Raw genomic sequence first — 25,387 nt, forward strand, 5'->3', positions numbered from 1 at the left:
GGAATGGTGGGGTGGTGGTAGAGTCAGATACATTAGTGGCAGTAAAGAAACTTTTACAAACATTTGTAGATAGGCACACAGATGATAGAAAAATGTAGGAGGGAAGCTTTAGAAAGATTTTAGAGGAGGTTAGAAGGTTGGCACAACATTGTGGGCTGGAAGGTAATGTTCTATGTTTTAGTGTAGTAGCTTAAAGCTGTGATGTGACAAGTACAATCCAGATGGAGTGTTAATAATCAGCTAAAAGAAGCTTTGTTCTAACAACTCATCTCAATCCTCAAATACAGATGAAAGCAGAGTCATCAATCAGCAGTACGATGGACCTACTCAATGGGAAATGTCCAGAGGAGAAGGCTGAGGGAGATGTCTCCAGTCCTGCCTCTACGGGCACGCAGGTAAAGCACTATGTGTCCTCTAGCTTTCTCCTGAAGGGCTGTTGGGATGCAATTTGATTAATATTCGCCATCAACGAAGGTGCAAGACTTAGAGTTTTGAGAATAAAAGTTGGCAAGTCATGTTGCGGCTTTATAAAACTTTGGTTAGGCTGTGGTTGCACTGCTGTGTGCAGTCTGGCCGTCCCATTACAGGGAGGATATGGGGGGTTTAGAGAGGGTGCAGAAGAGGTTTACCAGGATGTTGTCTGGATTTAGAAAGTATTCACTATTAGGAGAGGTTGGATAAACTTGGATTGTTTCCTTTGAAGCACCGTGAACTGAGGGGAAACCTGATAGAAGTTTATAAAATGATGAGAGGCGTATATAGAGTACGGTGGAGATGCTCACAAAAGACACTCCTACCCTCCGCTAGCCTGCAGGTGTCATCCTTGGGCAAGGTGTAGCACCTGCTTAGCCCCCAGCCCCCAATCAGGGTCACATGGAGCCATGGGAGCAGGTAGTGCATATCACGAGTCCTGGTTCTGCAACCACTGACGCCAGGCAGACAAACTCTGAGGAGTATTGACAATGGCTGGGATTACCCGTCTTGTAAGGACACTGCCCAGAAGAAGGCAATGGCAAACCACTTCGGTAGAAAAGTTTGCCAAGAAGAATTATAGTCGTGGACCATGATCGCCCACAACATGTAATGATGATGAGATAGAGTAGACAGTCATTTTACCAGGGTGGAGATGTTAAATACTTGAGGGTATAGGTATAAGGAGATGAGCGGGCAGGCTTTCAGTTGACATGGTGTGGTAGGTGCCGGGGGGTGGTACAAGCATACAGTAGCAACATTTAAGAGGTATTTAAACAGATGTATAAACTGACAGGGAAGGGAAGGTAATGAGTTTAGTTTACATTGCATCATTGTTGCTACCAAAGAGCCTGTTCCTGCACTGTGCTGTTCTGTGTTCTGTGTTCTAAGGAACCAGGCGCACCCGATGACATCCAGTTCTGCAGTTTTATACTCCATCTAGCTCCAGGATGCACCAAAGGTCGTGGGCTACTCAATCGGGAGTGGAGATCATTTGGCCCATCTGGTCCCTCTATCTATTGCCTCTATTTCGCCGTACCCCATCTGCTCAATAATTCCTCACCACTGCACCTGACTCTTCCCTCCATGAAACCAATACTGGGCAATGTCATAAACACAAGAGATTCTGCAGATGCTGGAAATCCAGAGTGTAGCGCACAAAATGCTGGAGGAATTCAGTAGGTCAGGCAGCATCAATGGAGAGGAATAAGTGGTCAACAGTTCGGGCCAGGAACTTTCATCAGGACTAGGACAATATACAGTGGATAATTAACCTCTCAAGCCACATGTGCAAACTCCACGCAGACAGCACCAGAGGTCAAAAGTAACCTGGGTTCCAGGAGCTGTGAGGCAGCGGAGCTAACACTGTGCTCCTCTGCCATTCTAGTAGAGTTCTATCGGTAGAGTCAAGGAATGCCCAGAGTCATACCCAAGTATAACTATAATAATGACCTTACATCGTTTCTGTCACTCATCAGTGCTATACCTACACATCACTTCCAGGCATCAGTTTAAATTTGAGGTTTAAAATAATTTACTGATACAATCTGCACTTGAGACTGCATTTGAAGTATTGGAGGATTATGAGCATTTTTGGGTCCCTTATTCAAGAAAGGATGTGCTGGCATTGAAGATGGTCCAGAGGAGGTTCACAAGAATGAAAGTGTTAACATACGAGGAGCACTTGATGACTCTGGGCCTGTACTCGCGGAGATTGGAAGAATGAGGGGAGATCTCATTGAAACCTATCGAATATTAAAAGGCCTAGATAGAGTGGACATAGAGATGATGTTTCCTGTAGTGGGGGAGTCCTAGACCAGCGAACACAGCCTCAGAATATAAGGACATCCTTTTAGATCAGAGATGAAGAGGAATTTCTTTAGCCAGAGGGTGGTGAATCTGTGGATTTCAATGCCACAGATGCTGTGGAGGACAAATCATTGGGTATATTTAAAGCAGAGGTTGATACGTTCTTGATTAGTAAGGGTGTCAAAGGTTACGTGGAGAAGGCAGGAGAATAGAATTGAGAGGGGTAATAAATCAGCAAAGATCGAATGGTGGAGCAGACTCGATGGGCCGAATGGTCTAATTCTGCTCCTACATCTTACAGTCTAAATCTCAGGTTTGCAAAAGTCCAGCTCTCAGGTTCAACAAAGTCAGTCAATCTTGTCACTAGTTTGCTTTTGCATTCAGTAGGATAACCCAGAGGGCTGGCAGAATCTTAGATTCTCCTCCCATTCTTCTGAACTCTAGTGAACACAGGCCTAGTCGACCCAATCTCTCCTCATGTGATAGTCCCTGGGGTTCAGCCCAGTGAGCTGTTATTGCACTCCCTCAGTGGCCAGTATATCCTTTCCTAGATAAGGAGACCAAAACTGTACTCAACACTTAAGATGTGGTCTCACCAAGGCCCTCTATAATGGAAGCAATACATCTTTACCTTTGTAGTAAAATAAACTCTTGCTGTAAAGGCTGACACGTTTTTCATCTTCTTTAACAGCTTTGCACCTGCCTGCTTGCTTTCGGTGACTGGTGTACAAGGTTCCTTTGTACATCATCCCTCACCATTTAACTATCACCCCACCTTTATATTTTCCTGACTGAGGTGGGTAACTTCACATTTATCCATATTATACAGCATCTGCCCATTTGCTCAACCAGTCTGAAGCCTCTTTGCATCCTCTTCATAACTCACAAACACAGTGGGTTTCATATCATGGCAAACATAGACATAATGCATTTGGTTTCATAATCCAAATCATTGCTCTATATCGCAATTAGCTGTGGCCCAGGCACCAACCCACCCAGAGTTACTGCTTGCCATCTCAAGAAAGACCTTTTCTACCCTCTGCTTCCTGTCAAGCAGCTAGTTCACGATCCATCCCCAGTTAATTTGCACCCAATCCCACAAGCTTTAATTTTGTACAGTTTATCAAAAGTCATTTGAAAGACCCAGAGAACATTGAGAGCTTAAGTTCCGAGGAGCAAATATCAACACTAGTTTGTGCTGGTCCAACCATGTGGATACCATGGCCAAGAACATACACCAATGCCTCGACTTCCTTAGAAGGCCCCCAATGACCCTCACTAATTTATACAGATGCACTGTAGTAAACACTATATCCAGATCTATCACGGCTTGCTGTAGCAACTGCTCTGCCCAAGACCATAAGGGTTTGCAGAGAGTTGTCACAGAAACCAGCCTCCCCTCCATTGACTCCATCTACACTTCCTGCCACCTGCAACAATTGATCGAAGACCCCTCCCACCAGTCTCGGGACAGCTTCTGTTACGAGACACTTGAATTGCCCTCCCATACGCTAAAGCTGAATCTTTTATCTCCCAGTCTACCTTGTCATAACCCTTGCCCTTTCTCTGTAACTATATTCTGCATTGATTTCCTTTTTATTACCTCAATATCCTCATATATGGCATGATCTGTCTGGATGGAACATAAATCAAAAGCTTTACACTGAATTTTGGCACCAATTACCAATTCCTCATGGATGCTCTGGTTTCCTTCCACATCACAAAGACATATTGGTAGGTTAAGTGACCACTGTAAATTGTCCCCAGGGCACAGGCAAGAGATAGAATTAGGGTGGAGGGGAAATGATGGGAGATTAAAATGGGACTGTTATAAGCGAGCGACTGAAGGTCAGCACGATGGGCTGAGGGGTCTGTTCGCCTGTTGTGTTTCTATATGATTCTGAGAAGTGGGAAGAGAGAGTGGAAAAAGAGGGAAAGGGGACAGGGTGGAAAGAGAGGGGGAGAAGAGAAATAGATAAAATTGAGGAGGGATGAGAGAAATAGGGAGAGGTAGGGAGGGAGATAGGGGAGAATGAAAGAGCAAAATGAGGAACAGTGAGAGGGAGGAGAGGAAAGCAATGGAAATGAGAACGGAGGGTGAGAGGAAAAGGAGACGCAGAGGAAAGGGGAGCAAGAGAAGTGGGAGGGGGAGCAAAGAAGAAAGAGGCAGCAACAGAAAGATAGAGGGGAGGGAAGAGAGAGAGCGGGAGCAGGAGAGGTAAAGAGGGAACAGAAAATGAGAAGAGAAGGGATACAAAGAGGAAAAGGGGAGGGAGATGAGGACAAAGAAGTTTGAAAGAGGGTGATGGAGAAAGAAGGACAGAGGGAGGAATGAAGTGAGTGGATGATGAGGAGAGAGGAGTGAGAACAAGAAGATTGGGAAAGAGGAACAGGAAAGGATAGTGAGAAAGAAATGGCAGAGAAGCACTTGGGTGTGGACTACAAAGAGAAGTAGGAAAGAGCCCAGAGGAAGATGCTCCTGTGTGATATTCTCACTTCTAACAGGATCACTTGTTGGGAACGATGGATGGAAGGGAAGATGGAGATAAGGATGACGGCAAGCAGGAGCCAGAAAGCGTCTATGAGACTAACTGTCACTGGGAAGGATGCAGTAATGAGTTTGATACTCAAGATCAGCTCGTGCATGTGAGTAACCGTGTAAAGCCTTTGCTTCATTTGCTTTGAACTTCTGTATGAGACATGTAACAATGTTGCCAACCTTTGGGTTGCCCGAAAAGCTTCCAGCATTTTAAAGGAGCACAGGAACATAAAAATAACCCCTTTTAAGTTTCTTTGAAAATCTTTTATGTGTTATAAAAAATATAGCAACGTCATGCATCAACCAGTTCAGCTGTGAGAAGATAGATTTGGACTGGGAATGTGTTGTGCCTGATGATGGGCAGGACCAACACCAGCGATGGGAGAAAGCACTCTCATCCTCTGACAATTGGAGTTGGTGACTCAAGACCTGACCAGTCACTTTAACTTTAGCCTCAATCAGCCTGCTTTCCAAAGGCTCTTGAGAATTCATATCACAGGGTTTGGAGATGACATCAAAGTCTTTTCCTTGAAGACTGTCACATCAGAACTTCAGACTAGTACCCTGGCTTCTGTTCAATGTCTTTGTAAAGGATATAATGTTAGCAGCTTTCAATGTCCAACTCTAGTTGCCTTCAGTGACTTATCCTTATCTTGAAAGGCTGCAGTCCATGTGGTAAAGACCCTGTGGGTTTCATCCAGGTGCTCTGGTTTCCTCGCATTGACCTGAATTATTAAACTGTTTTACTCTCTACCCTCCCTGCAACTTAACCAGTTTATTTTGTCTCCTTCCTAGTTCTGATAAAGGATCTACAACAAGGAACCTTAGCTTTGTTTCTCTCTCCACAGATACTGCCTGACCTGCTGAGTATTTCTAGTATCTTCTGTTTTTATATCAGATTTCCAGCATCTGCAAATTTTTTTGCTCTTCAGACAAGAAGCAAAAATACAGTGTAACCAGTTGCAATGAAATCCTAGTTAGTCCAACAGTTCCTGGCTCATTACTCTGCAGTGGTAGTGATGCTGTGTGTGATGTGAAACTGAAGTGGATGTCTCAGATTTCAGTTAATATTTGCACTGGCACTCTGGACGGAGCTGAATTCACTGGTTACAGCCTTAGGTTTGATTTTTTCCCCCCGGGCCACATGGGGCATTGACACTACAAAAGCTTACAAATCTATAGTGGCCACTTGGACGAGCTATCAAAGGCGTTCAGAAATTGTATCTTAGGGAGAAGATAGGGGAGTTTGGGGGAAGTGGGGAGAGACTGTCAATGGCTCAGAGGGGAATGGGAAAATGAAAAGCAACACACACAAATCGCTGGAGGAATTCAGCTGGTCAGGCAGCATCTATGAGAGGAATAAAGAGTCGACTTTTTGGGCCAAGACTGGAAAGGAAGGGGGCAGAAGCCACAATAAGAAGGTGGGGTTAGCAGAAGGTGTACAAGCTGGTGATTGGTGAGACCAGATGAAAGGGAAGGGTGGAGGGGAGGATGAAGTGAGAAGCTGGGAGGTGATAGGTGGAAGGTGTAAAGGACTGAAGAAGGAGGAATCTGATAGGAGAGGAGAGAGGATCATGGGAGAAATGGAAAGAGGAAGGGAACCAGAGGGAGGTAAAAGAAAGAGAAGGAGCAAGAGGGAAGAATGGGAAAAGAGAGAAGGTGGGGTTAGAAGTTACTGAACATTAGACAAATCGATATTCATGCCGAAAAGTTGAAAGCTACCCAGGAAGAATATAAAATGTTGCTCCTCCAACCTGAGAGTGGCCCCATCGTGGCAGTAAAAGAGGCCATGGACCGACATGTTGGAATGGGAAGTATAATTAAAATAGTTGACCACAGGGAAATCCCACTTTTTGTGGCAGATGGAGCAAAGGTGCTCAACGAAGTGGTCCCCCAATCTATGCCATGTCTCACCGAAGCATAGGAAGCCACACCGGGTGCATTGGATACCCTGACAGACTCACATATGAAAAATTTCCTCACCTGGAAGGACTGTTTGAAGCCCTGAATGATGGCGAGGGTGGATGAATAGGAGCAGGGGATAAGTGCCAGGAGGGAAATCAGTGAGGAGGGATGAGAGGACAAGCGAGTCACATAATGTGCTTGAATTGTTCAGGATAACTATCTGTTTCAGTCAGGTATCTAATTTAACAACCATTTCAAGTCACACGCCAACCTGATTTGGAAACTTATTCCTGTCCCTCATCATCACTAGGTCTAAATCCTGGAACTCCCTCCCCAACAACGGTGTAGGAACACCCGCACTAGAAGGGCTACAGTGGGGAAGGAGGCAGCTTACACTGACCTTCTCAAGGGGAAAATAGGGATGGGCAATAAATGCTGGTATCAACTTTGTGAACTACTGTATATCACATGAAATGCTGAATACCTCAAGCATCTCTGTGTGTGACCTATGAAATAATTTGGAAAACATTATTCAGCTCTTAGAAGCAAAAGCTGCATTAGCTCAGTAACCAGGTATCATTGACCTCCTTTCCATAATTTGCAGCACATTAACAATGAGCACATTCATGGAGAGAAGAAGGAGTTTGTTTGCCATTGGCAAGAGTGTTCAAGAGAGCAGAGGCCATTTAAGGCCCAGTACATGCTGGTGGTTCACATGAGGCGGCACACAGGAGAGAAGCCTCATAAATGTACAGTAAGTTCCTTTTCCTGAGTTTCATTACAATTCCAAGCCAGCATTTACATTAAACGTACACTTAATATGTGTTTGTGTATCTAGTTTGAAGGTTGCAATAAGGCCTACTCCAGGCTAGAGAACCTGAAAACCCACTTGCGGTCCCACACTGGAGAAAAACCCTACGTCTGTGAGCATGAGGGCTGCAATAAGGCATTCTCAAATGCGTCTGATCGAGCCAAGCACCAAAACAGGACTCATTCCAATGAGGTAAAGCCCTTGATCTATATTCCCACTTTCAGGGAACTATGGACCTGACACTACAGAAGGTAAACGGGAGGGAAGTGGCTACCATGAATGGGTGGTAAAGGCCGTCCACTATGAATCAAAGCAATGGACCATGAGCACAGGTTCACAGTAATGGGCAAAAAGACCATGTGCAGGATGAGCGAGAACAAGCCCTCTGATATCGAAAGCAGAGATGATCTGGAGCCTAAGGCCTGCAGAAGGGATGGAAACAGAGCCTTCAGAAGGGAATTGGATAGGTGGATGTGGGTTCAATTTCATCATTTAAGGGAAATTTGGATAGGTACATGGATGGGAGGAGTATGGAGAGCTATGGTCCGGGGCAGGTCAATGGGGCTAGGCAGAGTAATAGTTTGGCACAGACTGGATGGGCCAAAGGGCCTGTTTATGTGCTGTCATGCTCTATGACTCTATAAGGGTAAATAATTTGGAGGGAAGCAGGGAAAGAGGAGGGAGCAATGGGACTGTAAGGAATATCCTTGTTCTGCTTCATAACAGTTCTATGATTCTTTGATTCTTCATAGAAGTAAATGATTGGTGAGACAAGCAAAGATTTTAGTCTTTCTGGGAGGAAGAAATCAGCCTTAAGGTGTTGGAGGAAATGTTGATGATGTAGCGGTGTGCTACATGCAGCGCTAAAATAACGACACGGAGTCGGTAAACTGCAATTAAAGATGATTTTATTCGAACTTCACAGCCTTGCTTTAAAGCCTCCCTCATCCTGCCCTTCCCGGGCGTGAATGCTGTAAGGGGCACGTACTCACAAACCCCCGCAGGCTTTTTCCCTTTGTTGCGGACCTGGCCTTTGTGCCAGCGTGCTGGCTATTTGTGAGCCGGTTCGAGTGCGCTAGGAAGTGGGTCGCCACATAACACCCCCCCCCCCCCAGAACCCAGAACCGGCGATACACCCCCCCAATGTCCACAGTCTGGGCCGGACCCTGTTTGGGAGCTCGGCCTCTGCGCCGCGGTGCCGGGAACTCGACCGGTTGCACCAAGTCCACATGGGCCGGTTTGAGTCGGTCCACCGTGAAAACCTCCTCTTTCTCCCCAATGTCCAGCACGAACGTGGACCCGTTGTTCCTGAGCACCATAAACGGCCCCTCGTAGGGCCGTTGCAGCGGCGGCCGATGCCCGCCCCGTCGTACAAACACAAACTTACAGTTCTGCAGGTCTTTGGGTATGCAGGTCAGGTTCTGCCCATGCTGAGAAGTGGGTATGGGGGCCAGGTCACCGAGCCTCTCGCGTAGTCTGCCCAGGACTGCTGCGTGTTCTTCCTCTCGCCCCCTTGGGGCTGGTATGAACTCCCCGGGGACGACCAGGGGTGCGCCGTACACCAACTCGGCCGACGAGGCGTGCAGATCGTCTTTGGGCACCGTGCGGATGCCGAGTAGGACCCAGGGAAGCTCGTCCGCCCAGTTAGCTCCTCGCAGGTGGGCCATGAGAGCCGACTTTAGGTGACGGTGGAAACGCTCCACTAGTCCATTCGACTGTGGGTGGTAGGCAGTTGTGTGGTGCAGCTGTGTCCCCAAAAGGCTGGCCATAGCTGACCACAGGATGGAGGTGAACTGGGCGCCTCTGTCGGAGGTAATGTGGGCCGGTACACCAAAGCGGGACACCCAGGTGGTGATCAGCGCCCGGGCGCAAGATTCAGAGGTGGTGTCGGTGAGTGGGACTGCCTCTGGCCATCTTGTGAACCGGTCCACGATAGTGAGGAGGTGCCGCGCCCCGCGCTACACTGGCAGGGGGCCCACGATATCCACATGAATGTGGTCGAAACGCCGGTGGGTGCGGTGGAACTGCTGCGGCAGAGCTTTGGTGTGCCGCTGCACCTTGGCTGTTTGGCAGTGCGTGCACGTTCTGGCCCATTCACTGACCTGCTTGCGGAGTCCGTGCCAAACGAACCGGTTGGCTACCATCCGGACAGTTGTCCTGATGGAGGGATGCGCTAAGTTATGAATGGAGTCGAAAACAGTTTGCCGGGACGACGGGATGGGGCTGGCCGGTGGCGACGTCACAGAGTAGGGTCCTCTCACCTGGGCCTACAGGGAGGTCCTGGAGCTGCAAACCGGAGACTGCGGTTCTGTAACGAGGGATCTCCTTGTCTGCCTGCTGCGCCTCTGCCAGCGCCTCAAAGTCTACCCCTTGGGAAAGGGCATGAATGTTAGGACGAGAGAGCGCGTCCGCCACGACATTGTCCTTACCCGAGACGTGCCGGACATCCGTCGTGTATTCGGAGATGTAGGACAGATGTCACTGCTGGCGGGATGACCAGGGATCAGACACCTTCGTGAACGTAAAGGTAAGCGGCTTGTGGTCCGTGAACGCGGTGAAGGGCCTACCTTCTAAGAAGTACCTGAAATGCCGGATTGCCAGGTATAGCGCCAACAGTTCCCGGTCGAAAGCACTGTATTTGAGCTCGGGTGGCCGCAGGTGTTTGCTGAAAAATGCCAGAGGTTGCCAGCGCCCCTCGATGAGCTGCTCCAGTACCCCACTGACTGCTGTGTTAGATGCGTCCACTGTGAGGGCGGTAGGGACGTCCATTCTGGGGTGCACTAGCATCGCGGCATTCGCCAAGGCATCCTTTGTTTGAATGAAAGCGGCGGCGGACTCCTCGTCCCAGGTAATGTCCTTGCCCGGACCGGACAGCAAGGCGAACAGGGGGCGCATGATCCGGGCAGCTGAAGGGAGGAAGCGGTGGTAGAAATTGACCATACCTACGAACTCCTGAAGGCCTTTGATCGTGGTGGGTTGGGGGAAATGACGGACCGCATCTACCTTAGCGGGCAGAGGGGTTGCCCCGTCTTTAGTAATCCTGTGGCCCAGGAAGTCAATGGTGTCGAGCCCGAACTGGCATTTGGCCAGGTTGATTGTTAGACCGTATTCACTCAGTCGGGCGTAGAGTTGACGGAGGTGGGACAGATGCTCCTGACGACTGCTGCTGGCTATGAGGATGTCGTCCAAATAGATGAGTGCGAAGTCCAGGTCGCGTCCCACCGCATCCATTAACCGCTGGAACATCTGTGTGGCATTCTTCAGGCCGAATGGCATGCGGAGGAACTCGAAAAGGCCGAACAGGGTGATGAGAGCCATTTTGGGGACATCGTCCGGATGCATCGGGATTTGATGGTATCCTCGGACGAGGTCTACCTTGGAGAAGATCCGTGCGCCGTGCAGGTTTGCTGCAAAGTCCTGAATGTGCGGCACAGGGTAGCGGTCCGGTGTGGTAGCCTCGTTCAGCCTGCGGCAGTCGCCGCACGGTCTCCAGCCCCCTGTCGCTTTGGGCACCATGTGCAGGGGGGAGGCCCATGGGCTGTCAGACCGCCGGATGATCCCCAATTCCTCCATCCGCTTGAATTCCTCCTTCACCAGTTGGAGCTTGTCCGGGGGAAGCCGCCGAGCACGGGCGTGGAGGGGTGGGCCCTGTGTCGGGATGTGGTGTTGTACGCCGTGTCGGGGCATGGCTGCCATGAACTGCGGTGCCAGAACTGATGGGAAATCTGCCAGGACCCTGGTGAAGTCGTTGTCGGACAGCGTGATGGAGCCGAGGTGTGGGGGGGCAACTGGGCTTCTCCCAGGGAGAATGTCTGAAAGGTCTCGGCGTGGACCAGCCTCTGCCTCGGCAGGTCAACCAGCAGGCTGTGAGCCCACAAAAAATCCGCGCCCAGAAGCGGTTGGGCTACGGCGGCCAGTGTGAAGTCCCACGTGAACTGGCTTGAGCCGAACTGTAGCCGCACCTGACGGGTGCCATAGGTCCATACTGTGCTGCCGTTCACGGCCCTCAGGGGGGGACCCGGTGCCCTGTTGCGGGTGTCGTAACTCGTTGGAGGTAAGACGCTGATCTCGGCACCGGTGTCGACCAAAAAACGGCGTCCTGACCTCCTGTCCCACACATACAGGAGGCTATCCCGACGGCCAGCTGCCGTAGCCATCAGCGGCGGCTGGCCCTGGCGTTTCCCGGGAACTGGCAGGGCGGGCGACAACGGCGGGCTTCTGCGCCCCACCTCTGGTGGTAGAAACACCAGTGTTCGTTGGGCTCCCCACCCCTGCCTCTGGGGTTAGCAGGCTCTGTGGCCGGGCCTGGTCTGGTCTGCTGCTGGGAGCGTGGCCTGGTGATCTGTGCGATGGACGCCCCACTCTCCTTCTTGGCGTTCCACAGCAAGTCCGCCCGGCCTGCCACCTTCCGGGGGTCGCTGAAATCTGCGTCGGACAGCAGCAGGCGTATGTCCTCGGGCAGCTGCTCCAGGAATGCCTGCTCAAACATGAGGCAGGGTGTGTGTCCGCCTGCCAAAGACAACATCTCATTCATTAAAGCCGATGGAGGTCTGTCTCCCAAACCATCCAGGTGCAGTAAACGGGCACCCGGCTCGCGCCGTGAGAGTCTGAAAGTCCTTATGAGCAAGGCTTTGAATTCCGTGTACTTGCCGTCCGCCGGGGGAGACTGTACGAACTCCGCAACCTGGGCCGCTGTGTCCTGGTCGAGGGAGCTCACCACGTAGTAGTAACGGGTGTCCTCTGAGGTCAGCTGCCGAACGTGGAATTGGGCTTCTGCTTGCTGGAACCATAGGTGAGGTCGCAGCATCCAGAAGCTTGGCAGTTTCAACGAAACCACATGAACAGATGCGGCATCGGTCATCTCCGGTCCAAAAATCATTTGGACCGTCGGGGTCACCAATTGTAGCGGTGTGCTACACGCAGCGCTAAAATAACTTCACGGAGTCGGTAAACTGCAATTAAAGATGATTTTATTTGAACTTCACAGCCTTGCTCCCTCATCCCGCCCTCCCTGGGCGCGTATGCTGTAAGGGACACGTACTCACAAACCCCCGCAGGCTTTTTCCCTTTGTTGCGAACCTGGCCTTTGTGCCGGCGCGCTGGCTATTTGTGAGCCAGTTCGAGTGCGCTAGGAAGTGGGTCGCCACAATGACATCAATTTGATTTCTATAGCATGTTCAATGCAGCAAACAAAATTTGGCATGAATCATATAAGCGCAAGACAAAAAGATAGGCTTTAGGAAGATTACAAAAGGAAGGAGAGGGGGAGAGGTTTAGAGAAGGAATTCCGAAGTGTAGGGCCTTGGTCTGAAGGTACAGCCGCCAATGGGGTAGCGATTCAGATTGGATTGGTTCAAGAGGTCAAAATCAGATAAGTATGAGAACGAAATCTTGCGGCACTTCTAAACTAGGAGCCAGCTGAGTCAGTAGAACTTACTAGGAGCTAGCACAGGTCAGTATGGTAAACTAGGAACCAGTACAAGTCAGTATTGGGATGATGAGTGAACAGTTGTAAAGCACTTTGTAATGTCCAAATGTATTGTGAAGCACTGCGTAAACAGGTTAGGATGTGTGATTTAATTTGTTAAAATTTGATTAAATTGGTTTATTATTGTCACATGTACCATGGTACAGTGAAAAAACACAAGAGAAAATCTGCAGATGCTGGAAATCTAGAGCAACACACACACAAAATGCTAGAGGAACTCACAGGTCGGGCTGCATCTACGGGAAAGAATAAACAGTTGACGTTTCGGGCCAAGACCCTTCATTGGGATCCTTTGTTCTGTAGGCTATACATACAGATCATTTCAAAGCATCCATACATTGAGGTAGTACAAGAGAAAAGCGAAGATGCAGAATATGTTCCAGTTACAGAGAAAGGGCAGTGCAGACAGACAAATAAAGTGAAAGGGACATGACGATGTATATTAGGAGGTTATGGAGATGGGACAGTACCAGACAAGGATGTACGTGGTTTCAGTGAGGGGGTCAAGAGGTGGGCAGATGGAGTATAATGTGAGGGAAAGCACCATCTTACTCTGTACCCTGCCTATTAGTCCCTGCCCAACCACCAACCTACTTTTAAGCACATTGTTCATGCATTCAACAGAAACCATATGTTTGCAAGATCCCGTGCTGCACCAAGCGATACACAGACCCCAGCTCATTAAGGAAACATGTTAAGACTGTGCATGGCCCCGAGGCACATGTGACCAAAAGGCAACGTGGTGAAGTTAATGTGAGGACTTCCACAACACAAGATGGAATAAGGCCCATGCTGGGACAGAACGGAGAAATTCAGCATGAGGAGAAGTGCAGTACTGCCACCAGGAAGATGGAAGATTTCATGCAGGGAAAATTAATGGTGCCGGACACTACCAGGGTAAGTAAAGGGCCCATGCAGGACAAAACCCTGTATGTAAGTCAGGGATGAGTTCTCCTGGTCTTCTATTAATGTTTGAAACTAAACCACAGACACGTAGGGGATGGGAAGGAGTGTGGTGTACACAGAACAATGCTCCTGTTTGCTAAAAAGTGCCCTTTTAACCTTTTAAAAGATTGTGGATAGAGGTGCTTCCTGTGTACGGGAAAAGGGGCTTCAATCCTGACCTCAGGTGCTGGCTGTGTGGAGTTTGAACGTTCTTCCTGTGACCACATGGACTTCCCCCCCCACCCCAGGTGTTCCAGTTTCTTCCCACGTCGCAAAGGTGTGCAGGTCAGTGGGTTAACTGGCTGCTGTGAGTTGTCTCTAGTGCGCAGGTGAGTGGTGTTGATGGGAAGAGGCCCCAGGGAATGGCATTACTCCAAATGTCTGTGCATCACTTGAGTCAAATAGCCTCATTTGATCTCATAAGAAAATGCGGAGAATACATGGCATGCTGGGAGAAACCTCCCCCCCCCCGACAGCATTGACTCATTCTGAGAGATGACAAAGTCTCTTTAGTTATTTAACTATGTGATAATCACTCATGACTTTTGCCAGAGCATTAAAGTATCTATTATATTCACAGGATGAAGTATCTGAACCTTCTACAGGGAGGCTTGTGGTAAGCTTGGCTTCATACAACACAGAAACAGGCCCTTTGGTGCATTGAGTCCGTACCGACCATCCACCGCTAATCCTAATTTATTCTCCCCACATTCCCATATTCTACCACTCGCCTACATGCTGGGGCAATTTACAGCAGTCAATTAACCCACTAACCTGCACGTCTTTAGGATGTGGGAGGAAACTGGTACAACTGGTGGAGACTCACAGATTCACATGGAGAACATACAAATTCCCACAAACAGCTCACAAGCCACTAGAGATGGGAAGTAATGGTGCTGCCACTTTCACCACTTTGGTTCCCTAGGCTCAAGGATCAGAAACTGAGTCACCTCAGAACCCATAGGTACTGCAGATCCCTCTCACACTGAGGATTCACCATTAATGATGCAATGCACCTTGGGAGATGTGAGTTCAAGAGCCGTGAGGTAATGCTGCAGGTGTATAAAACCCTGGTTAGACATCACTTGGAATAATGTGTTCCGTTCTGGTCACCTCGTTATAGGAAGGATGTGGAAGCTTTAGAGAGGGTGCAGAGGAGATTTACCAGGATGCTGTCTGCATTAGAGAGCATGTCTTCTGAGGACAGGCTGAGCAAGCTGGGGCTTCTTCTCTTCAGGGTGAAGGATAATGAGAGGTGACATGATAGAGATACACAAGATGATAAGAGGCATTGATCGAGTGGACAGCCAGAGACTTTTTCCCAGGGCAGAAATGGCTAATGAAAGAGGGGCATAATGTTAAGGTGATTGGAGGAGAGTGTGTGTGTGTGTGTGTGTGTGTGTGTGTGTGTGTGTGTGTGTGTGTGTGTGTGTGTGTGTGTGTGTGTGTGTGTGTGTGTGTGTGTGTGTGTGTGTGTGTGTGTGTGTGTGTGTGTGTGTGTGTGTGTGTGGTCAGTTCTTTACACAGAGAGTGGTGGGTGCATGGAACACTCCGCCAGGAATTGTGGTAGAGGCATTTACATTTGGGGCATTTAAGAAACTCTTAAGATAGGCATATGGATGTTAAAAAATAGAAGGCTAAGTTGGGGGAATGAGTTTGGTTGACCTTAAGAGTAGGTTAAAATGTCGGCACAACATCATGGGCTGAAGGGCCTGAACTGTGCAGTACTGTTCTATGTTCTGTGTGTCTTGCTCTAATTCTTACCTCAATTTAGCCAGTGAAGAAGGACAGTTAACACATTGTAGAATCGAGCAGAAATCTTTATGATTAGCAGTCCTGCAGGAGAGGGCATTAAGACTGCACTGTCCACTAGCACTCCAGTGTGCTGTACCTCTGAAGGCTAGAACCCAAGTTGTTAGAGGAAGGATGATCCATTTAGTTATGTAAAGCCAAAACAACAAAGGACAATGATGAAGACAGCACAGAACATAAATTATACAATAAACTGTACAAAATACACAACCAGAGACTGCTACATGGTAATGCAAGAAGCGACCCTGAGTGTTCCGTTGCTGAGGTAGGATGAGGGTTGGCTCAAGAGCCTGATGGTTATTTATTTCTTGAGTTTGAGCTGCGTCCCCTTTGAGCCGCGCCACCCAGTTTATCCCTAGCCTAATCACGGGTCAATTCACAATGACGAATTAACTTACCAGCTTTGGACTGAGAGGAAACTGGAACACCCAGAGGAAACGGGGAGAACATACAAACTCCTTACAGGCAATGGCTGGAATTGAACCTGGGTCGCTGGTACTGTAAAACATAGTGCCACCCATGGTTGTAGGGAAGTAGTGTTATGTTTTGTAGCTTCAAAACATTAAATTAATTCAAAGAAAGACGTGGGGAGTCCGAAAATACGAGTGTAGTTCAAGTTTACTTTAAGCAAGGCATGCACATATCACATGGTAGCATGTTGACCCTCTCCACCTCTGACATCCCCACCCCCCCATGAGTTCTGACGGTGTGATCTCCTGACTTTCTCTTCCTGAAGTCGATGGTTCATTCCTTATACTGACAGAGATCCAGATATGAAGGACTAATGCATAGCCTGAGGTAAGGACGTTGCGAATGGAGCACAAAAGTTCATGGTAAGAGGAAGACGGGAGACTCTTGGTAAAGCAGATTGTTCATTTTGTTTTTGTTTCAGAAGTTGCAGACCAGCCCTGGAGGTCGATCGTCAAGCAGCAGTGATAGATCATTTCAGGGAAGCGCCAACAACAACGACAGCGGAGTGGAGATGAATGTTAATGGCGGCGGCAGCTTCGAAGACCTGACGAGCATCGAAGACGTGCCCTCCATAGATTCCACGGTTCATTTGGGTGCTGCGGATGCCGGGCTGCGCAGGAATGCCACAGCACTGCAGCGGTTGGCCAACCTGAAGATTGGAAAGCTCAAGCAGATACGCAAACCCATGCCGCCCTCACGGGCGGTGAAGCTACCCATGATACAAGGTATTGGTGAGTAATCCGGCCATGGGAAATCTTGTAGATCTTATTCGACTCCTGTGGAGGCAGTCAGGCTGTACTTTTACCCCTGTGCTGGCCAGTTTTATCAATGTTCAAACAAGTGGGTATATGCCTCCCTGAAAGTGACCATGGATGATAAAGAAGGCAGATAATATGCTAGCCTTTATTAGACGGAGACTTGAGTATAGTGTCGGGAAGTAATGTTGTAATTGTATAAAAAATTGGTTAGGCCGCACCTGGAGTATTGTGTGCAGTTCTGATTGTCCCATTACAGAAAAGATGTGGAGGTTTTGGAGAGGGTGCTGAAGAGATTTACCAGTATGTGAGGGTTTGAGCTACAAGAAGAGGTTGGAGAAACTTGAGTTGTTTTCTCTGGAACAACGAAGTCTAAGGAGAGACCCAATAGAAGTTTATAAAAGTTTCTGTGACACCCATGACTGGAAACAAAGTTTAAACAATAATCATCAAAGTATTCTGCTAAGGATGTTGTCTGGATCCTAGTTAGAGCGAGAGGTTGGGCAGGTTAGCATACTTTCCCCTAGGAGCATAGGAGACTGAGATTACAGAGGTGTATTAAATCATGAGGGGCATAGATAGGGTAAATGCACTCAATCCTTATCCCAGGATTGGGGAATGAAGAACTCAAGAGCATGGGTTAAGGCGAGAGGGGATTGATTTTATAGGAACCTGAGAGGCAACTTCTTCACTCCGAGGGATGAAGAGGTATATGGAATGAGCTGCCAGAAGAAGTGGTTGAGGCAAGTACTTTAACAATATCTTAAAGGTACACAGATAGGAAAGGTCCAGAGTGATATGGGTCAAATGCAGGGAACTGGGACTAGTTAGGCCTAAGGGCCTATTTCTGTGCTGTGACTATATGCTGTACAGAAGCTTGAGAACAGCGTTGTTTCTGTAGCCTTTCTTCTTTTCATTGCTTGCAGCTTTGCCTGGAGAAGTCGCCACGTGTGTATCCTTGGCACAGCCGTGTCACCGCCTTGCGGAGCTGTCGGCCAGAGATCCCGCAGCAAGGAACCAGCTCACCGAGCGCCGCAGTAGCACCACCAGCACCGTCAGCTCAGCGTACACGGTCAGCCGGAGATCATCAACTATCTCTCCTTACTTGTCCAGCCGTCGGTCCAGTGAAGTCTCCCTGGTGGGGGGCCGTGGCAACAATGAATCGTACAACCCCATGTCCCCCGACTCCTCACAGGGATGCAGCGAGGTAAGCCAGTGTTCCACGCTCCCGGCACTGCCCACCCTCTCCCCATTACAGCAATACCGCCTTAAAGCCAGGTACGCCGCGGCCACAGGAGGACCGCCACCCACGCCCTTATCGAACCTGAAGCAGGCGGGCACCAATGTCAGTGAGTTGAGCAACCCCACCAGGCCCACCTTCCCACCTCACGGCCCTTGCCGAGGCGGGGACGGCAGTTTCCATGGCTATGGCGCAGCCGTGCTCAGACACCAGGACGTCCATGCCATCGACTCGAGGCGAGCGAGTGACCCAGCGCGGGTGGCCGACGGTGCGCAGTCGATGCCGAAGGTGCAGCGATTCAACAGCCTCAATGACATCAGCCCTTCCATGATCCCAAGGAGAAACTACAACCCGCAGCATCTTGCGGGCTCGGAAACAAATCTCCACGGTTGCATCTACTCCCCGCGCCCGCCAAGTATCACTGAAAATATCCTGATGGAGGCTGTCACCATGGAAACGTCCAATCAAGCCAATCCTGGGCTTCCCGGTGACATGGCGCCTTATCAGAATTACCAAGGGGCCAATGTTCCTTTATTAAATGATCGTGTCTGCAACACACAAACGGTGGAGCTTCACAACCCAGTGGGAATGCCCAGTCAACAGCTCTATGGCAGCTCCAATAGAAATGCAGGAAACATGCAGGTTAGCTTAGCCCAACAGGCCCCGATGGACAGTAACATGGCACAGCAGCACTACACTGTCGATCAGTTCCAGAACCAGGGACAAGGATGTTCTCATGAGAACAACATGCCAGTTCAGTGGAATGAAGTTAGCTCGGGGAGCATGGATGTCAGCTCCATTGAAATTCTGAATCAGCAGAGCATTGAGCCAAGCCCGGCCCAACTTAGTCAGTGCCTTAAGCGGGTCAGCCAGAGCCCGCATTCTTCCCAGTACTTGAATAATTTTATCCAGCAAAACGTGAATGTGACTCACAATGCCCTGAGCGAGCAGAGTATGTTTAACCATGACCAAATGGCACACCCTGAATATCAACAGATTAAACCGGAGCATCAGTTGCAGCAGACAGTGCCAATGTTAAATCCCTGCCAAAGCATAAAGCAAGCAATAGCGACCAGGCCAAACTTCAACCTACCTAAACAAGCCATAGCTAACACCGAAGAGATGAGCCACGGCAGCCAGCAACAGATGGAATGCTCATCACGTACCTGCTTTGATGCAGCCGCAACCTCAGGAATGCACAGCTCCCCATTACGGAGCCGAGTGCACACGCCCATGATGCAAGTCAAGGAGATGATGGTGAGGAACTACATCCAGTCGCAGCAGGTCCTCATGTGGGGTGAACCACAGCACAGCAATAGTGTCACACCACCACTGGACGTCAACGTTGGCAGTCCGATCCAAGCCATATGTAGCCCTCCTCACAACCTCAGGACCCAAAGTCATCCGTACTCAGCTTACGGAGATTGCCAAAGTCAGCCAGGTTTACTAAGTCCATCCTCTCAAGAAGGTCAAATCCAGCCAAAGACTTTGATGAACCCAGGTGGTCAGTGTTACAGTCCAAGGATGGTGCCACACCCTCCATCAGCCCAGAAGCTTCTCAGCAGCCAAATGGCTCAGAAAGAGTACCTGCCGCATGCAAGCCCTGTTCACAAGCCAACAGCAGTCAGCAGAGAAAAAACAATCAATCTTCCGCCAATACAGTGTGAACTGGAGCCACCAGAAGATGGGAATTTATTGTTTTACTCTAGACAGATGCAAACCCAGCAAGGAAGGCCACAGTTGAGGAAGCAGATGTCAAACTCAGTACAGATGCATCCATTACAAAACAACTGTGCACTTCAGCAGCAGATGATGCTGAGCGTGGACCCTATGAAGCTTGACACATCAATTTACCCGGAGGCCAGCCAGATGTCGAGTTGCATAGACTCCTTGGATCTTCAGCATTCTCAGATTGACTTTGGAGCAATTTTGGATGACGGCGGAAACCCGTCCCTGACGACAGCCACCCTGACTCCCAACATCATTCCGAACATTTCTCAAGCGTCCTCTTGCCTAACAACTCCCTACAATTCCTTCACATTGCAAACAGGAATGTCCAACATGGCTATCAGCGACATGAGTTCAGTGTTGACAACACTGGCAGGGGAAAGAAAGTTTCTCAATACCATGTCATAATGAGACTCTTGCTGATGAAATGAGAGGGCATGGCATTTATTAACTTCACAGTACTAGAACTGTAAGTTCCAACTTGCCTCTTGTGAACAGCCGTTGAGAATGTAACAGTTCAAATGTCTTATCAGTGAAGTCTGACCTGCTAAGCAAGAGGAAATCATGCAGTATTTTGACCAGATGTCGTGTCCTACCCCAACTGTGCTCAGAATATCTAATCCCCAAGCTATTTTGTGGCTGAGAGCAAGCTATGGGCTGAAATGAGGCTCCAAAGATAGATTACACTTGGAGACCATACAGACAGATGGTCAGACAAACACTGTGTTTGAATCTGTTCCTCTTAGTCAGTTTTTGTAAAACGTATCGCCGTCTGTTTAGGTATAATTCAAATGGACAGCTCTGGCCAGGTGATGCAATCAGCTCCCTGCATCTCACCATGCATCCACACTGTTACCTTTTGCTCCCAACAAAAGAAATTTCTTAACCACGTATTTCAACATCTCAGGAATTATCAGCACACACCCAAAGTTCAAAGGTCAAATTCAGAGTTGTAACTTAAGTCTGAAGGGGCTCCTGCCCACAGTCTCTGAATTGACCCATCACACCAGATTTTACATTTCAAAATAGTCTTTGGAAAAGAAGTTACATATTTAGGCCTGGATAATTAATGACTGAGATAAGTAGTTCTATAATACTCACGAAATTGATGAATTCGCTGTATTCATAGTGGAAGGATGTCACATCTACATCCTCTGGATTTCAAATACAGAAAGTCTGAAGTACTTTTCAAAAACACAGATTTTAGATGCTGGCAGCTGACACTATACTTTTATACAGCATACTATCTTTACTTGCCAAAGTTGACACCATTAGTTTGCAAAGCTCTAAGATAAATATAACTGGGATAGAAACAAGATGTTAGTTTGGTCATCAGGATTATTTGGCATGGAATACAAATTGAATGAGAATACTTTAATATTGTGTCACTGCACAATACACATCTCAAAATATACATTGATTTCATCAACTTCCACACTGTGCTCAAATTTACTTGTGGTCCATTTCCAACATTTCTATCCCGTATCTCAATCTCTCTCTTGTCTCCATCTCCAGTAACAGTCTAACTACTGATATATTTTATAAACCCACAAACTCTCAGTTATCCAGATTATACCTCTTCCCACCCTGTCACTTGTAAAAAATGCCATCCCCCTTCCCTCAATTCTCCCGTCTCCACCACACCTGCTCTCAGGATGAGGCTTTTCATTCCAGAAAAACTGAGATATCCCCCTCCTTCAAAGAAGGGGTCTTCCCTTCCTCCACCATCAATACTGCCCTCATCCACGTCTCTTCCACTTTGCACACATCTGCCCTCTCTCCATCCTTCCGCCACCCCACCAGGGATAGGGTTCCTCTTGTCCTCACCTACCACCCCACCAGCTTCCGCATCCAGCACATAATTCTCCGGAACTTCTGCCATCTCCAACGGGATCCCACCACCAAACACATCTTCCCCTCCTCCTCACTTTCTGCTTTCCGCAGGGATCACTCCCTAAGCCACTCCCTTGTCCACTCTTTCCTCCCCACTGATCTCCCTCCTGGCATTTATCCTTGCAAGCAAAGCAAGTGCTTCACCTGCCCCTACACCTCCTCCCTCACTACCATTCAGGGCTCCAAACAGTCCTTCTAGGTGAGGTGACACGTCACCTGTGAATTTGTTGGAGTCATCTTTTGTATCCAGTGCTCCCGTTGTAGTATCAGTGAGACCCGATGTAGATGGGGAGACTGCTTTGCCGAGCACCTTTGTTCCGTCCGTCACAAAAAGTGGGATCTCCCGGTGACCACCCATTTCAATTCTACTTCCCATTCCCATTCCGACATGTCAGTCCATGGCCTCCTCTACTGCTATGACGGGGCCACACTCAGGTTGGAGGAACAACATCTTATATTCCGCCTGGGTAGCCTCCCAGCTGATGGCATGAACATCAATACTCGAAGTTCCAATAATGCCCCCCTCCCCATTTCCCTCTCTCACCTTATCTCCTTACCTGCCCATCAACTCCCTCAGGTGTTGCTCCCCCTTCCCTTTCTTCCATGGCCTTCTGTCCTCTCCTATAGGATTCCCCCTTCTCCAGCTCTTTATTTCTTTCACCAATCAACTTCCCAGCTCTTTACTTCACCCCCCCTCCTGATTTCACCTATCACTTGCCACCTTCTGCCACCTTGTACTTCTTGCCCCCCCCGCCCCCACATTCTTAGTTGACTCCTTCCCCCTTTCATTCCAGTCCTGCTGACAGGTCTCAGCCTGAAACGTTGACTGTTTACTCTTTTTCATAGATGCTGCCTGGCCTGCTGAGTTCCTCCAGCATTTTGTCTGTTGCTATACATATGAATCCCAGCAGTGGGTAATCTCTAGTGTTGTATGCCAGCATTTTCGATGAGCATGCAGGTATGTATCGACACAACGGCCAGTGCCCAGCAGCAGTGTAGCAGTCCTACACAGTATCATACCCATTTCCATTCAGTATTGTCCCCCCATGATAGAGTGACAGACCCCACCCCACCAGTACTGTACCCTGGCGTTACACAGTGACAGACCCGTCCCCAGTGGTACTGTACCCCAGTAGTTGTACAGTGAGGATCTGTCCCTACTGGTACTGCACCCCAGTATTACACAGTGACAGACCTTTCCCCACCAATATTACAAATTTCATAAGCACCTCTCTTTCTGCAAAGTTGAGAGTGTATGAGAACACCATCACATTTCTTGTTTGCATTTATTGTGACATCATAGGTACGTAATTCAGCTTTACTGACATTTTTCTGACACCTACATCTGGTGAAAGGAGTGATTAAATTTATCCATCAAAATAAAATGTCTGCACTTGAATTCAGTTCAGTTCAGTTCTTGGGTTGCTAGCCCAGTTTCGATTTCGAATATGGGCTTTTGACACCAGCAACATACCTGGCAGTTTGTGGGAAGGAGTTCTTCTCTACTTCAGGTGTAGTTATTTTGGAACCTGCCCTTTATGATGGTATTAATTAATCATCAGCAGGTATAAATTGAAAGACCGTTGCATCCTCTTTTGCTGAGAAAGTGAACTCTGCGATTGATTTTTTTGTAGATAGCAGGAGAGTCAAATTCAGAACAGGGCTGAGGGACAATGAAAAGGCATTTTAAAACATTTCAAATGAGCATTCCCTCTTGGTATGGAATTCACAGCAGTACGTACAGGGCCTCCCCTATGTTATAAACAGCAGATTTTTGTACACCCCTACATACGAAAGAGATCAGCGAAACACTATCAATTTTCCATGTAACATCTCTGCATTAATCAGCCACCACTGCGTCTGAAGAACACAGGTTCACTGCTGGAGGCTCCTTTAAGGGAGTAACTTTGGAAACTGATAACAATCACTTCTATGGATGCTTGTGCAGCAACTCTCTATTAAACAATGCACTAATCACTGATAATTCATGCCATCAAAACCAGCTATTGATTGTGGGACATCCTGATTCTGTACTAGGGGAAGAAAATGAAGAAATATTGATATTAATCTGTGGAGGTATAGTTATGTATCCAGTAATTTTGTGTGTTTTCCAATTCATGGACAAAATCAACTTCTGCATGTCTGTAAAAAGGGAATCTGTTCTTTATGCAGGGACAGCCTGTGATAGAGAAATTACTTTTATGCTGTATTTTTTGTATGTAAATCAAATGCTTAATTACTATTACATAGAGTTCTCTTTATTTACAAAGAATCAGAGGAGACAGATTGTACATGATCAGTTTATTTTGTTTCTTTGCAACGTAACAGCGCATTGACAGAATGATCAGGTATTTTTGTACGTTTTTTTCAAATAAAGCTGTGCAACAATTGGCAGCGTGCACGTGCTATCTTCTGCAAACACCTACTTGGTTCTCAACAAAGCCGAGCTGTCTTGAAATGCCAACTAACTCCCACCCTGAAAGAAAGCTTCCTCTGACAGACTGACGTTAAGAGCAGAAGAAACGTGAAGGATAAATAGATCAGTGGTCGCAGTTCCTGCTACTGCACAGAGGTTCCTCAGGCACCGGTGGTTCCTCATCAGAGCGTGGAGAGTGAGCACTGTCAGACTGAGGGAGCCTGGCCCAAGCAGAGCTGACAATCCCATTCTGTGATGTAAGCAGCACTCCAAGTGGATATTTTTCTATAGTGTAGGAAGCCATTTGGCCCATCGAGCCTATGCCAGCTCTCAGAGCAATCCCATCAGTCCCATTTCCCTCACAAAATTCTCCCAACATCAGCTTCCCCCAGATTCTACCCCTCAGCCACACACTAGTGGCAATTTACAGTGGCCAATTAACCCACCAACACTACATGTCTCTGGGATATGGAAGGAAACCGGAGCATTTGGGGGTCACAGAGAACATGCAAACTCCACACAGACAGCACCAGAGGTCAGGACTGAACCCAGGTCTCTGGAGCTATGGTACAGGTACACCTGTTCTACCAGGTGCAGCATTGTGCTTCCCTGACCAAGGCGTTAATCCCAGATCATCGATGCATTGTTGTGCTCAGTTTGGAAATGTAAGGTGTGTGCTTTGGATAAAACAGACAATATTACAAATTTGTTGATTCATGAAACTGCTCCCAAAGTCCAACTGTTCCCTACAGGAACACTGTGCCGTGGTGTGAGCTCAATTTGCAGTTTTGTGCTTTTTACTTCAGAAAGGCTGTATTTAGGTTCACCAGACTGATCCCTGGGGACGGCACTAGACGAGCAATGGTTCGGTTAGGACTGTAGTTACTGGAGTTCAGAAAGATGAGAGAGGATCTCAAAGAAATGTATAATGTTCAAAGAGAACAGGACAGGTTGGATATGGGGAGGATGTTTCGATAGTGAGAGAATCCAGACCCAAGGAGTCACAGCCTCTGGGTATGGGGTACGAAATACAGAAGTGAGATCAGGAGAAATATCTTCACCTAGAGGTGGTGAATCTGTGGAATTCTCCACCACAGAAGGCAG

The 25,387-nt window shown here is 48.2% G+C and overlaps 1 protein-coding gene across 1 annotated transcript in view; it reads left to right on the forward strand.

Annotated features, from left to right (window-relative positions):
• The window catches only part of gli1 (GLI family zinc finger 1), a 298,522-nt gene extending 274,267 nt beyond the window's left edge, over positions 1–24,255 (forward strand). Inside the window, exons 9-15 of the mRNA XM_073071122.1 lie at positions 288–395; positions 4,786–4,926; positions 7,329–7,478; positions 7,563–7,727; positions 13,648–13,920; positions 16,673–16,982; positions 17,933–24,255. Coding sequence (XP_072927223.1) covers positions 288–395; positions 4,786–4,926; positions 7,329–7,478; positions 7,563–7,727; positions 13,648–13,920; positions 16,673–16,982; positions 17,933–20,382 — 3,597 coding nt within the window. The 3' untranslated portion in view covers positions 20,383–24,255. The remainder of the gene's footprint in view (positions 1–287; positions 396–4,785; positions 4,927–7,328; positions 7,479–7,562; positions 7,728–13,647; positions 13,921–16,672; positions 16,983–17,932) is intronic.
• Positions 24,256–25,387: the final 1,132 nt, after the last annotated feature.

The sequence above is a fragment of the Hemitrygon akajei genome, chromosome 18, assembly GCF_048418815.1.
Source record: "Hemitrygon akajei chromosome 18, sHemAka1.3, whole genome shotgun sequence".
In the NCBI taxonomy this organism is placed as follows: Eukaryota; Metazoa; Chordata; class Chondrichthyes; order Myliobatiformes; family Dasyatidae; genus Hemitrygon; species Hemitrygon akajei.